We start from the raw sequence: 15535 nt of genomic DNA, 5'->3' as shown, positions 1-15535 counted from the left end.
CACCTCTTAATTCTGTGTCCTTATAGGAGGCAAGATCCAAACTGAGTTGGAGTCTGTGCCAGAAACAGGACCACATGAAGAGTGGTCTTGCCAGCAAGTCTGGGAACAAACTGCAAGTGAGTTAACTAGGCCTCAAGACTCCACGATAAGTAGCTCTCAGTTCTCCACACAAGGTGACGTCCCCTCCCAGGTTGACGCAGGACTATCTGTAATTCACATAGGACAGACACGTTCCGAGGATGGGAAGTGTAAAAAATTCTTCAGTGATGTCACCATCCTTGATCTTCATCAACAATTGCACTCAGGAAAGATGTCCCATACATGTAATGAGTACAGGAAGAGCTTCTGTTACAGCTCAGCTCTTCATCAGAAAGTTCACATGGGAAAGAAACTCTATAAGTGTGATGTGTGTAGTAAGGAATTTAGTCAGAACTCACAACTGCAAACTCATCAGAGAATCCACACTGGAGAGAAACCATTCAAATGTGAGCAGTGTGGGAAAAGTTTCAGCCGTAGATCAGGAATGTATGTTCATTGCAAATTACACACAGGAGAAAAACCTCATATTTGTGAGGAATGTGGGAAGGCCTTCATTCACAATTCCCAGCTTCGGGAACATCAAAGAATCCATACTGGGGAGAAGCCATTCAAATGTTATATATGTGGTAAGAGCTTCCATAGTAGATCAAATCTTAATAGGCATTCCATGGTCCACATGCAAGAGAAATCATTCAGATGTGATACCTGCAGTAATAGCTTTGGTCAGAGATCAGCACTTAATGGTCATTGCAGGGACCACACAGGAGAGAAGCTATACAAATGTGAAGAATGTGGAAGGAGCTTCACTTGTAGGCAAGATCTCTGTAAGCATCAGATGGACCATACAGGAGACAAACCATATAACTGTAACATATGTGGGAAGAGCTTCAGGTGGTCCTCACGTCTTTCGAGACATCAGCGGATCCACAGTGGAGAAGCAACATTCAAGTGCGATGGATGTGGGAAGAGATTTCATATGAATTCACGGGGCCATTCTCATCAGACAGCCCACAGAGGAGAAAAACTGTATAAATGTCAGAAGTGTGGGAAGGGCTACATTAGTAAGTTTAATCTTGACTCGCACCAGAGGGTCCACACGGGAGAGAGACCTTATAATTGTAAGGAATGTGGAAAGAGCTTCAGGTGGGCCTCAGGTATTTTGAGACATAAGAGACTCCATACTGGAGAAAAACCATTCAAATGTGAAGAGTGTGGGAAGAGGTTTACTGAGAATTCAAAACTTCGTTTCCATCAAAGAATTCACACTGGAGAAAAGCCTTACAAATGTGAGGAGTGTGGAAAGGGCTTCAGATGGGCCTCAACTCATCTAACCCATCAGAGACTCCACAGTAGAGAAAAAGTACTTCAATGTGAGGACTGTGGGAAGAGCATTGTGCACAGTTCATGCCTTCAAGACCAACAAAGAGACCACAGTGGAGAAAAAACATCTAAATGTGAGGACTGTGGGAAGCGCTACAAGAGGCGCTTGAATCTCGATATGATTTTATCATTATTTTTAAATGACATATAATTATTGTCCATATTTATGGGTTACAGCATGATATTTCAATACATGTATACAATGTGTAATGATCAAATCAGTGTCATTAGCATATCCATCACCTCATTTATCATTTATTTGTGTTGATCATTTATCATTTCTTTGTGTTTTGAACCTTCAAAAACTGTTCTAGTTATTTGAAAATAAATTATTATTTATTATAGTCACCTTTAGTGCTGTGGAACACTGGAACTTGTTCCTTTCATTTTACTGTACTTTTGTATCTGTTAACCAATCTTTCATCATCCACCCCCCCTCCTACTTTTCCCTTCTAGTAATTGCTATGCCACACTGCTTCTCCTTTTTTATTTTTATTTTTATTTTTATTTTTTGAGAACAGAGTCTTGCTTTGTTGCCCCGGCTTGAATGTAGTGGCATGATCCTGGCTCACTGCAGCCTCCACCTCCTGGGTTCAAGTGATTCTCCTGCCTAAACCTCCTGAGTAGCTGGGATTACAGGCATGCACCACCATGCCCAGCTAATTTTGGTACTTTTTTTCTTTTTTTTGAGATGGAGTATCACTCCGTCGCCCAGTCTACAGTGTAATGGCATGATCTCGACTCACTGCAACTTCTGCCTCCCATGTTCAAATGATTCTCCCTGCCTTGGCCTCCCGAGTAGCTGGGACTACAGGTGGCCACCACCCCAATCGGTTAATTTTTGTATTTTTAGTAGGGAATGAGTTTTTGCCATATTGGCCAAGCTGTTCTCGAACTCCTGACTTCAGGTGATCCCCCCACCTCAGCCTCCCAAAGTGCTGGGATTACAGGCGTAAGCCACCATGCCCAGCCTAATTTTTGTATTTTTAGTAGAGACTGGGTTTCACCACGTTGGCCAGGCTAGTCTTGAACTCCCAACCTCAAATGGTCTACCTGCCTTGGCCTCCCAAAGTGCTGGGATTACAGGCATGAGCCACCGTGCCTGGCCAATGCTATGCTGCTTCTGTGATTTTTGAGAATAGTCTTGCTCTGTTGCCCAGACTTCCACATATGTGTGATAACCTGTAGTATCTGTCTTTCTGGGCCTGAATTTACATCACTCAACTTCATGTTCTCCAAAGCTTATCTTTACCTTGCCATAAATGACAGCATTTTATTATTTTTTATGGTTAAATAGTGTACCTTTGTGTATGTGTGCCACATTTTCTTTACCATTTTCTGTTGATGAATATTTAGAATTGTTCCATACGTTAGCTATTGCAAATAGTACTATAATAAATATAGGAGTACAGATAGGAGTTCAACACACGAATTTCCTTTCCTTTGGATATACAGCTAATAGTGGGATTGCTGGATCACTTGAATCTTAATATGCATAAGAGGATCTACACTGGAGAAACACCATGGATGTGTGGAGAGTGTGGTACATACTTCAGTCAGGGCTCACATCTTCAAATTCAGTGCCTATTCTGTAGAGGAACCTTAATAATATGATGTATGTGACAGCAAAGAGTTATAAGGTATGAATATGTTAATTTTAGTAGATACTTCCAAAAACTATTTCAAACTGGTTGTACCTCTATAAACTCTGACCATTATTAGGCAAGACTTGGCTTTTTTTTTTTTTTCTTTTGAGACAGTCTTGCTCTGTCACCCAGACTAGCATGCAGTGGAATGATCAGGGCTCCCTGCAGCATTGACCTCCCAGGCTCAAGAAATGCTTCTGCCTCAGCCCCTCAAAAGCTGGGACTATAGGCATGCAACAACACGCCTGGCTAAATTTTTGTTGTAGAGATGGGGTCTCACTATGTTGCCCAAATTAGTCTCAAACTCCTGGGCTCAAGTGACTCTCCCTCCTCAGCCTCCCAAAGTGCTGGGATTACAGGCATAAGCCACTGCGCCCAGCATTTTGTTTTGTTTTGTTTTGTTTTTGAGATGCGGTCTCTCTGTGTTGCCCAGGCTGGATTGTTTATTCACAGATGCATTTACAGTGCCCTGTAGCCTCGAACTCCTGGGACTAAGTGATCCTCTTGCTTTAACCCCCTGAGAAGCTGGGACTATAGGCATGGACCACCACCCCTGACTGATCTTCTTTAGTTTCTGTCAACAAAATAGTACACTGTTTCCACTAACTTGGGAAGGCTAGTATTTTTTGGGGGAATATCACTAAACAAGAAAGAAAATCTGATGAATTGGGCAGCATAAAAATATTGGCATAAAGATGAACATAAGCAGGAATATTTAAAGCACTTACTTTTTATAGTGTCTCCTCTGTAATGTCTCTGGTTAAATGAAAGGCTTTCAACTGTGAAGACAACCCTAACCATACTCATTACCTGTAAAAGATGTAGCATTGTCATGGACTCCTTAATAAACATGAAGACTTTAATCCATCTGAAGGTGCGTCACATTTCTGAAGTTTCCAACACTGACAAGGTGATGGGCTTACAGATGAAAACTCATGAATGGGAAAAACTCAGCTATCGTTAAAGCCCAATATATTTTATTAAAGATATTGGGGCTGTCTCCTAAATCTAGTTAGTGATGAATTTCAACTCTAGAGCCATCACTGAATCCTTGTCCACATTCATTACACATAGGTTTTCTGAGAAAATTGTCTGCTGGTTATGAGAGGTCTTCTCCAGTGCCAAAGTGAGCATAATAAGCTTGCTTTCGGCTGGGCTTGGTAGCTCATGCCTGTAATCCCAGCACTTTGGGAGGCTGAGGTGGGCAGATTGCCTGAGATCAGGAGTTTGAGTCCAGTCTGGCCAACATGGTGAAACCCTGTCTCTATTAAAAATACAAAAAATTTAGCTGGGTGTGGTGGTGGCATGCGCCCATAAGCCCAGCTACTCAGGAGGCGGAGACAAGGTAATTGCTTGAACCAGGGAGGTGGAGGTTGCAGTGAGCTGAGATTGCGCCACTGCACTCCACCCTGGGCGACAGAGCGAGACTCCGTCTCAAAAAATAAAAATAAAAATAAAAGTAAACAAACTTGCTTTCTTTTATGTGCTCCTTGATTTTGATGGTGATGTAAAATCAAACCGAAGCCGAAAATACAATAATCACATTTATACAGGGCATTTTTCAAGGAAATTTGTTGATTTTTACTTTAATCATTTAGTGACTCACTTTTGTAAGTCTCTTGTAAGTGGCCAGGCATGGTGGCTCACACTTTTAATTCTGTCACTTTGGGAGGCTGAGGCAGAAGGATCACTTGAATCTAGGAGTTCGAGACCAGCTTTTTACAGAGTGTCTCCCCTATAATGTCTCCGGAAATGAAAGATTTTCAACTGTGAAGACAACCCTAACCATACTCATATTCTAGTTCCTTTGCCTTTCCATATAAATTTTAGAATAGTTTTATATCTACAGAATATCTTGCTGTGATTTTGATAGTAATTATTTTAACCCTGTGTATCAATTTGGGGAGAATGAACATTTTTGCTGTATTGAGTCCCATGATCCTCAAACATGGAATATCTCTCCATTCATTTAATATTGTTGGATTTTCTTCATCAGTGTGTTGTAATTTTCATCTTACAACCCTTGTACATCTTTTGTTGAACTTCCATCTAGGTAAGAACTTTGATTTCCATTTGTTCATTGCTAGTATAATATATATAAATTAATTTTGGTATGCTGATAATGTATCCTATGATCATGCTGAATTCACTTATTATCTAGGCATTCATGGATTGGAAACTTCACGTTTTTATGATGACAATACTATCCAAACCAATCTACAGTTTTACTGCAATCACTATCAAAATCCAAACAGTCTTTTTTTGCAGAAATAAATTCATATGTAATTGCAATGGATGCAAATAGACATCTTTTTTTTTTTTTAAAGGAACACAATGGGTGGCTCCCACTTTCCCATTTCGAAACTTACTACCAAGCTATAGTAATGGAATAGAATTGAGAGTCCATAAAGAAACCCATACATCTAAAGTAACTTGATTTTCAAGAAAGATCCAAGATGGCTTAATGGAGAAAGCATAGTCTCTTTAGCAAACAGTGCTGGGCAACTATATATACATATGCAACATAATGAAGTTAGATCCACACTTCACGCTATACCTAAAAATTAACTCAAAATGATCAATGACCTAAATAAAAGAGCTTAAGCTATGCAACTCCTAGAATAAAACATAAAAGTTCATCTTTAAAGCTTTTTATTTGGAATGGATTCTTAGATAAGACACCATATGCACAAGCTAAGAAAAGCCCACATAAATTGGACTAGAGCAAAAAAATGCTTTGCATACAGAGACATTGTCAAGAGCATGAAAAGACCATACAGCATGGTGTCTAGTATCAGAATATATAAATAACTCTTAGACCAGGTGAGGTGGCTCTCACCTATAATCCCAGCACTTTGGAAGGCTGAGATGGGTGGATTGCTTGAGCCCAGGAGTTTGAGGCCTGCCTGGGCAACATGGTGAAAACCATGTCTCTACAAAAATGAAAAAATAAATGCAAAAAGCAGCCAGGCATAGTGGCCCACACCTGTGGTCCCAACTACTCGGGAGCTGAAGCAGAAGGATCGCTCGAGCCTGGGAGGTCAAGGCTGCAGCAAGGCATGATGTGCCATTGCACTCCAGCCTGGGCAACAAAGAGAGACTCCATCTCTTAAAAAGAGGAAGAAAAAGAAAAAGAAAAAAAAAAAAGAACTCTTACAACTCAATAACAAGAAGAGAAATCATTCAATTTTCTAATGGGCAAAGATACAAATAGAAATTTCAGATATATAAGTTACCAACAATCGTGTGAAAAGATGCTCAACTATTAGTCATTAGGAAAATGCGAATCAAACCAATAATGAGATACCATTTTAAAACAGCTATGTTGGCTATCATCTTTAAAAATAGAAAATAGCCGATGTGGTGGCAGGCACCTGTAGACCCAGCTACTTGGGAGGCTGAAGTAGGAGGATCGCTTGAGCCCAGGAGTTTTGAGGTGTAGTAAGCTATGCCCACTGGGTGTCCACCATCAACATGGTGACCTCCCAGGAGCAAAGGACCATGAGGTTGCCTCAGGAGAAGTAAACTGGTCCAGGGTGGAAACACAGCAGGTCAAAACTCCCATGCTGATCAGTAGTGAGATGTTGCCTGTGAATAGCCACTGCAATTCTGCCTGCACAACACAGGGAGACCCCGTTTCCAATTTATACATACACACATATACATATACATATATATTTTATACATATATACACACACACACACAAAATAAGTATTGGAGAGGATGTGCAGAAATTACTACCCTCACACACTGAAGGTGGGAGTGTAAAAACGGTGCAGTTGCTGTGGAAAATTGTTTTGTGGTTCCCAACATGGAATTACCATACGAATCACTAAATTTCATATCTAGGTGTATACCCAAAAGAACTGAAAGCAGGTGATGAAAGAAATACTTGTATGCCACTGTTTGTAGCAACACTATTGACTACTGCCAAAAGGTGGAAATAACCCAAATGTCCCTCAATGAATGAATGGATAAACAGTGGCACAGGCCTGTAATCCTAGCACTTTGGGAGGCTGAGGTGAGTGGATCACCTGAGGTCAGGAGTTCGAGACCAGCCTGAGTAACATGGTGAAACCCTGTCTCTACTAAATACAAAAAAATTAGCCGGGTATGGTGGCACATAGCTGTAATCCCAGCTACTTGGGAGGCTGAGGCAGAATAATCGTTTTAACCCAGGAGGCGGAGGTTGCAGTGAGCTGAGATCACGCCATTGCACTCCAGCCTGGGCATCAAGAGGGAAACTCCATCTCAAAACAAAACATGATAAAGCAAACAAACAAAAAAACAAATCGTAGCGTACATATAAAATATTATGAAGTACTGGTACATGCTGTGATGTGGATGAACTTTAAAAGCAGTATGCTGGCCGGGTGCGGTGGCACATGCCTGTAATCCCAGCACTTTGGGAGGCCGAGGCGGGTGGATCACGAGGTCAAGAGATCGAGACCATCCTGGCTAACACGGTGAAATCCCGTCTTTACTAAAAATACAGAAAAATTAGCCGGCGTGGTGGCACGCGCCTGTAGTTCCAGCTACTCTGGAGGCTGAGGCGGGAGAATCGCTTGAACCCGGGAGGCGGAGGTTGCAGTAAGCTAAGATCGCGCCACTGCATTCCAGCCTGGCCACAGAGTGAGTCTCAAAAAACAAAACAAAAACAAACAAACAAAAGCAGTATGCTAAGTGAAAGGGGTCAGAAACAAAAGGTTCCATAGTTTATAATTCCATTTACATGAAATGTCCACAATAGGTAATTCAATAGGACAGAGATTGCTTAGTGGGTATGGGGTCTTTGGGGTGATGAAAATGTTTCCTAACTTTTGGTGACTTTCACGTTTTGTGCATTACACCTCAATAGAGATGTTTTAAATAATAAAATACGTTAAAATGTTTCGCATAGATAAGAAAGAAAAAAACAAACGTTTTTGTTGAGAAAATCTTTGCGAGATAAAATGTTAATATCATGAATATAAAAACAGTGCTTGAAAAGTGAGGGATAAAACCAAAAAATAAAAAAGTGGGCAAAACATCTGGACAATTTACAAAAACTGTAATAATGACACCTGAAAATATGCAAGAATATTCCATTTTGTTTACAAGAGATTTAAATTAAAACTACATGCCATTTCTTACCACTGGCAAAACTTAATTATTTTATGATTGTATCATCTCGCTTGGTCCCTTTCCAGTAACCCTCCTGTCATCACTAGAGGCGTTTAGACTTCAGGAATTCCTTTCTATACGATATTTTCTCTTGGGCACCCAGGGAGAGGAAAGGAAGGACGACTCTCAAGGTAGTCCACATTTCCCAACAGGCGCTCGGGGATATGGGATTCATTCCCGGTGGGAAGAGCAGTCAAGGGCTTCCTAGTAGTCGTCAACACTTCCCCTGGAGGGTGATGCTGCAGGAGTACAGTCCAGACTCTCAGTGAAATCGCGGTCAGTTTAGCTACGGCAGGCGGGTCCCAGGGAATTCTGGGAAGTGTAGTCCAGACGCTCAGTGGAGTAGCGGTCAGTTTGGCTCCGGCTGGCGGGTCCCGGGGAATTCTGGGAAGTGGAGTCCAAACACTCAGTGGAGTCGCGGGCACTTCCGTTTGGGGACTGAGGTTGCTGCAGTTTTTCTGCGACAGTTTGGGTCAGTTCCGCGCCTTGCGGACCGTTCTGAATTTCCTGGACCTATGCATTGGATCCTCAACCAACTGGCGATCGAATTAGGGGAAAAGGGGCCTCGTCGCAGAGCAGAGGTTTGGAGCGGCAAAGGCAGCTGTCTGCGTTCTCGTCCGTGGCACCTTCTTGGGCTTGGGTCTGTCCTCGCGTCCCGGGGGCACTGGGACTCGGTTGGGTCGCGTCTCACCTGGTTTCAGGGTTTCCGGGGCTCTGAGCTCGCCCACTCCGCCCCCTGCACCCCAAGCGCGCGGCCACTTCTTCGCGATGTAACGTTGGGATGTTAATCTCCTTGGGTTTCCCGTTACTGTTCTTTAAAATGGGGACTTTAGGACCATCCTAATGGAATCGTTTTGGGAACTGGAAGAGGTAACACAAATGAGAGGCGTAAAGCAGTCCCTGTCACTTGGTGACTGGTGGTCTCTTGTTAATTTCCCACGAAGCCTGTCAGGACCCCGGGTGGGCTGAGAGCTCCAGCTGCAGGGGGCCTGGCCCTTGTCCCTGATCCCTGCAGGACGCCGGATGATCCCGGAAGCCTTCTGACCTCTTTAGGAGGGCGAGGTTTGCGTCCACTTTCATGAAGGGTGAGGAACATTTAACTTACGGGGGACGGCGACGCGGTCAGAGTATTTCATAGCTTTCTCCTTCCTCAACCCGACCTTTCCAAAAGAGCTGCAGGGAGGGACTTCTTGGCTACTGAGGGCAAAGCTCTACGTGAGTGGTCCTTGGCTTTTTTCTTTGACAGAGATGCTCACCCCAACCGAGAGTGTATAGGATGTGTCCTCGGGCATGGGTGTCGATAATAATTAAGTCTTAATTAGTAACTTCATTCTAAGGGCTTTATACAAATAAATTTACGCCACACCGTGGCTCTGTGGAGAAGTATTGCTTTCTTCTATTTTAAAAACGAAAGAGAGACACAGGGCGCATTGGCACCCGACTAGTGAGAGGTGGAGCTGGGGTTGGAACCTAAGCAGTCCGGGTCAGGGCCTGATTTGATCTTCTGTTGGATACGTTCTCATTGAGGCAGAGGAGCTAGTTGGACTTAAGTGGGGAAAGCAAGGCTTAGGGGCGTGAACTTTTCTCAGTTTTTAAAAATGTTGTCAACTATTTTGTTTCAATCATTACAAATATTTTGTACTCTTACAGAACCATATCATTGTAGAGCATTCTATTTTTCTTTATTAAGAATAAAATGGGCCGGACGCGGTGGCTCACGCCTGTAATCCCAGCACTTTGGGAGGCCTAGGCCGGCGGATCACGAGGTCAGGAGTTCGAGACCAGCCTGGCCAAGATAGTGAAACCCTGTCTCTACTAAAACATAACTACAAAAATTAGCTGGGCGTGGTGGCGGGCGCGCCACCGGGTACAATCCCAGCTACCCGGGAGTCTGAGGCAAGAGAATCGTTTGAATCCGGGAGGCGGAGCTTGCAGTGAGCCGAGATCCTCCATTGCACTCCAGCCTGGGCGACAGTGCGAGACTCCGTCTCAAAAAAAAAAAAATGTTTTTATTACCCACTAATCCATGATGTAAAGATAGCAACTGTTAAGCTTGTAATGTGTTTCTTTTTTTTTTTTTTTTTGTATATTTATAGGTTTATTTATGAACATTTTAAAATTTTTATAATTTTTTCTTAATGTTTCCCCCTTATGTGTTTAACTATGGAAATTTCCAAATACTGACAAAGAGACTAAACTAGTGAATTATCATGTTATATCATACTCATTAATCTCATTGTTGTTATTATTTTTCTTATGTTTTCTGAAATTATAAAACTTTTTATTTTCATATCATTTAAAACCTATAGAAAAGTTGCCAAAATAGCCTAAGAAATTCTTATTTACTCTTTACCCACGTTTGTCAAGTGTTTACATTTTTCCTGTTTTGTTGATGACCATCAGCTGAATACCACCAGAAATATACCTGTAACCAGAGACAGCTGATTATAGCTTTCTGCAGCAAGGAAGCCCACATAGCAGGAGCTATCTTGGTGAGAGGAGCTTAGGAGGGGCTAATATATGGTTTCACATAACATATTAGATAATATTAGATTGTATACTGGATAATGTTATTTATTTAATATTAGATATCTATCCAGACTGCTAATAGTAGTTTATTGTATTATCTATTATATAGTGCTAGATAACATATTACCTAACTTCATGTTATGTACTCTGCAGTTCTATATTTAAATTTGTTCTGTTTTCACTTAAGGTTCTTACAAGTGTCCCCTACCCATCTGCCACCACCACCCGTGTTCACAGTCTAATTTTATGCATTGCCTTTAGTTGTCACATTTCCATAATCTTTAATCTGGAGTATTCTACACCCTTTGTCTTTCTATGCTTGATATTTTTGAAGAGTATAGGCAAGTTATTTTGGAGAAAGGCATTAATTTGGAGGTGTGTCTGATGTAATTCACGTGCGGGTTCAGATTATGTATTGTTGGTAGGGATACCACAGAAGTGGTGACATGTCCTTTTCATTGCAACATAACAGGGTCCAAGTGATGTTAGTTTGTCTCTTCATTGGTGATCTCAACCTTGTCCACTTGGCCGAGATGCTATCTTTCAGATTTCTCCACTATAAAGTTACTTAAAAAAAAAATGAAAATAATAAAGTTTCTTAGGAATAGATAACATTATTCATGGGCATTCAGCTGTAAAATGATCTTCTCCTCCATTTATTCTTTGTTCAACTACAGATATTCTATCAATATGGACTTAGAATTGACTCTTGTTAAGTTAAATGACGTGTATGTTAACAATTATTTATTCCAACCTATGGTATCATAGAACTTTCTTATATCAGGTGTACATCCAGTGATCATTAGAAAGTTTGCTGAATGGAGTAACCATCACCACAATTCAGTGATCATTTCATTCTCATATCGATCTCCTCATGCCTACTTATGGTTAGATATCATTCTCACTCAGATTTGAAGCAATCACTAATCAATTTTCTCTCTATATGTGTTTTCCTACCTGGACATTTTATAGAAATGGAATCCTGCAATATGTGGCCCTTTGTAACTGACTTCTTTCATTTAGCAATAATGTCTCAAAGGTTCATGTATGTTGTAGCATGAGTCAGTACTTCATTTCTTTAAATTTCCAAATGAGATTCCATTGTATGGATAGACCATGATTTGTCTACTCATTTACCCCCGGGAGGGCATTTTGGTTGTGCTGTTTTGGGTTTTTATGATTCATGCTGCTGTGAACATTCATGTGCCAATTCACAATACACATCCCTGTTGGTGGGTGGCATCCCTGGCCACCTTTTCATGTCTCTTTTTCTGCCTTTCCTGGCACTCTGCAGGCACAATTCTGCTTTTCCAGGAACTGCATCACTCAGGACTCTGCAAGTTTCCAGAAGTAAGAAGGAAAATGACCATGTTCAAGGTGGGTAGGACTTGTTTCTATTACTCTTAAAATTCCATCTCAGTACTCAGATTGTCACAAATTTTTCTCTGTCTTGGCAAGACTCAAGGAGAAAAGCAGACATTTGAGGATCTCTTGTGTACCAGGTGCTTCCTTTGTTACTTTTGAGTGGATTTTGCATTTGTTTTTACTTCTTGTTTTCTTGTGTCATTTATTCCATGGAGTAGACAAGATAGTAGGAATGGATAATTATTTCATTATACTACTTCTCTGCTCACACGTTAGCTGTTTTTATCCTGTGATACTCTTCTTCATGTACATTCATAACTGTATTTGTATTGGTGATATTAATCTAATTTAAATTGCACTCTTTGTATTTAATATTATATAATGCTCATTTTTAATGGTTGCACCATATTCCCATTTAATCAATGTTCCTTTTTAATTACTTTATACTCCCAGACACCAGGAACTCAGTTTTGAAAGGCTACTTTTGATGTGTGCCACGGTGGCTGTTTTGTAGATAGAGTATCCATATGTGGCACATCACGGCAGGCTGTAACTGTGGCTTCACACAAGGAGTGCTGGAAGTTTCCACATAGGAAGAGCTAGATTCTCTTTCCCCCATGCCTGAGTCATGCCTTCTGTGTCTTTTGTTTACTGGCCTTTCTTTATTCCTTTATATATTAAGGAATTTGACCAAAGTAATATGTAAGCTAATTTTTTTTTTTAAATTTTTTGAGATGGAGTTTCACTCTTGTTGCCCAGGCTGGAGTGCAATGGTGCAATCTCAGCTCACTGCAGCCTCTGCCTCCTGGGCTCAAGGGATTCTCCTGCCTCAGCCTCCTGAGTAGCTGGGATTACAGGCATGCGTCACCACGCCTAATTTTGTATTTTTAGTAGAGATGGGGTTTCTCGATGTTGGTCAGGCTGGTCTCGAACTCCCGACCTCAGATGATCCGCCCACCTCGGCCTCCCAAAGTGCTGGGATTACAGGCATGAGCCACCACACCCAGCCTAACCTAAATTTTTTGTGTATGATACTAGAAGATTTGCCAGTCATTTGTGTTTTGTTTCTTCATTTACTCCTCAGAACAGCTGATTGAAGCAGTTCTTATCTTCCTCTTAAACACATGAAATATGAGAAACCTGCTTGGGTTCAGACAGGAGACCAAGGGTTAAGAATATTAGCCATTTTTGCCATTTTCCTCAGTTGAAAGAGAGAGAAGAAGAAAGAGAGAATTCTCCACTGAGGGGCCTGTGCCCTGTGGTGTGGGTGTTTGGAGTGTCCTGTTGCGTGATGATGTCTACAGGTGGCATTGCTCCTCCCTGGCCCTACCTTGGGAGGGGGACGTCTTCTCTTCCTGTCATGGTACCTCTTCCATGGCCCCCAGCACTTCAGGCACCCAAAGACAGCAATTACCATAGTCATTATAGAAAATTTTAAAATTCATTATGGGAAAAGATGCCTTACACAATGTTACCAGAAAATGTAATAGTCTAAGGTGAAAATATTTACCATTTGGATATCTAAAAAAAGATACAATCTAAAATAAGAATCTTATGCACAAACTAGGGAAGAAAATCCAAAGAAATATGAATAGAGGACATTACCAGGAATGTATAGAAGGAGAAAAACAGACGTCAATAAATATTTGAAAAGATGGTGGTATTCATTTATAATCAAATAAGTGAGAATAATAAAACAAAATTGTGGCCAGACCCATGACTCACACCTGTAATCCTGGCACTTTAAGAGGCTTAGGAAGGAGGAGGGTTTGAAATCAGGAGCTCAAGACCATCCTGGGGAACATAGCAAGACTCTATATCTACAAAAAGAAAAAGAAAAAAAGAAAAAAACCAATTTCTTCCTAATCAGATTGCCAAAATAATGGGAAAATTGAAAACCTGCTTTTGGCTATGTTAAGAAAAATCAGGATAATGTATCCCCTTGAAAGATTTTGAAGTTAGGTAAAAAAAAAAGTTGAGAAAATGTGACATAATCACGATTTTAAACATTCTTATTTTTTGACATTTTGCTATTTAAAACTTACTTTAAATAGGAGAGTAAGATCTACCTGAAATGATGTTCTTTATTGGATTGGTAATCATGGAAAAGATATAAAATTAAATATTCATTATTTAGAATAACAATAGATTAGTTCCATGGAACACTATGCAGACATGAGATAAAATCAATAACAATAATTGACAAAAATCAAAGCAGCTAATGTTTATTAAGTATTCAGTCTGTGCTGCACACTTTTGCCCAGTACCATATGTATGTTCCACTGTTTAATTCTTTAAAAACTACATCATGTGACAATCATTATACAGAGAGGAAAGTAATGCATTCAGGCCAGCTTGTCCAAGGTGACATGACTGGGAAGGGACAGAGCCTTATATATGCGCTCTGAGGCATGCTGGCTGCAGATCATGACATTCAATGTTGCAATTAATATATGTAGTTTTTGCCTTGAGAGTACAGAGGGCTCACTGCGTAACTACTCACACATGTCACCATAAGCTTGTCAGTTTGGCAAATGTTGAAGAAAAACAATAACATCCAGGGTTCAAGTTTGAGAGAGGAAGACAATGGGCATCATCAAGCAAAGTCAGGACTGAATTGCGAAATGTTGCTGAGGTGATTGTCAAGATTTATCAAAACGTATATATGTGTAGCCCAGGATAACACATTTAGAGTCCTAGAGGATTACTTACAAGGAGACTCAATGATTGCACGACGTAAAAATACAGGAGGTCTTTTTCATCATTGCGTTTCTGGTGGAACTCAGGAAAATCAGTCATTGTCAGGATTCAGACAGAATGAGTAGGAAACCTATGAGTTGACCTATGTCTCTCAAGATCCAAAACAACTTCCCACCCCTCCCCTCTGTCTGCTCAGTACCACCCCTCTCCCAGGAATCATTGGTCATGAGGTTGAGATTGCATATGTTTGATGCTGTAGGAGGCAATGACTTTCAAGGACGTGGCTGTGGTCTTCACTGAAGAGGAGCTAGGGCTGCTGGACCTTGCCCAGAGGAAGCTGTACCAGGATGTGATGCTGGAGAACTTCAGGAACCTTCTCTCAGTGGGTGAGGACAGTGAGTGTGCAATGAGAACCTAAATTTCTAGTACATTTTACCTTGATGTTACCTAGAATGTGTTGGGATTAAGCACGTAACTTTGCCTATTTGCAGGACATCAAGCATTCCACAGGGATACTTTCCACTTCCTAAGGGAAGAAAAGATTTGGATGATGAAGACAGCAACCCAAAGAGAAGGGGATTCAGGTAAGAATCAAGCAACTGTAAATCCCTGTACATCTCTTCCATCTGTTTACTTCTGTCTGTGCTCAAATCCATTGCCCTGGCCTAAATGGCCAGACCTCTTTCTTGGATTATTGACAACCATCTTACAC

The 15535-nt window shown here is 41.1% G+C and overlaps 1 protein-coding gene across 2 annotated transcripts in view; it reads left to right on the top strand.

Annotated features, from left to right (window-relative positions):
• LOC101006178 (zinc finger protein 224) overlaps window positions 1-15535 on the top strand; it is a 39575-nt gene that overhangs the window by 15582 nt on the left and 8458 nt on the right. The window contains exons 5-7 of one of the 2 annotated variants that reach the window (XM_031659386.1): window positions 12053-12135; window positions 15083-15209; window positions 15315-15407. In XM_031659386.1, the coding sequence (XP_031515246.1) occupies window positions 12053-12135; window positions 15083-15209; window positions 15315-15407 (303 nt within the window). Of the gene's footprint in view, window positions 1-26; window positions 3933-12052; window positions 12136-15082; window positions 15210-15314; window positions 15408-15535 lie in introns of those variants that run through there. The other variant, XM_031659387.1, reaches the window with a different exon arrangement.

The sequence above is a fragment of the Papio anubis genome, chromosome 20, assembly GCF_008728515.1.
Source record: "Papio anubis isolate 15944 chromosome 20, Panubis1.0, whole genome shotgun sequence".
In the NCBI taxonomy this organism is placed as follows: Eukaryota; Metazoa; Chordata; class Mammalia; order Primates; family Cercopithecidae; genus Papio; species Papio anubis.
The sequence above is the reverse complement of the archived record's forward strand: the minus strand, read 5'-3'. Positions and strand labels throughout refer to the sequence as shown.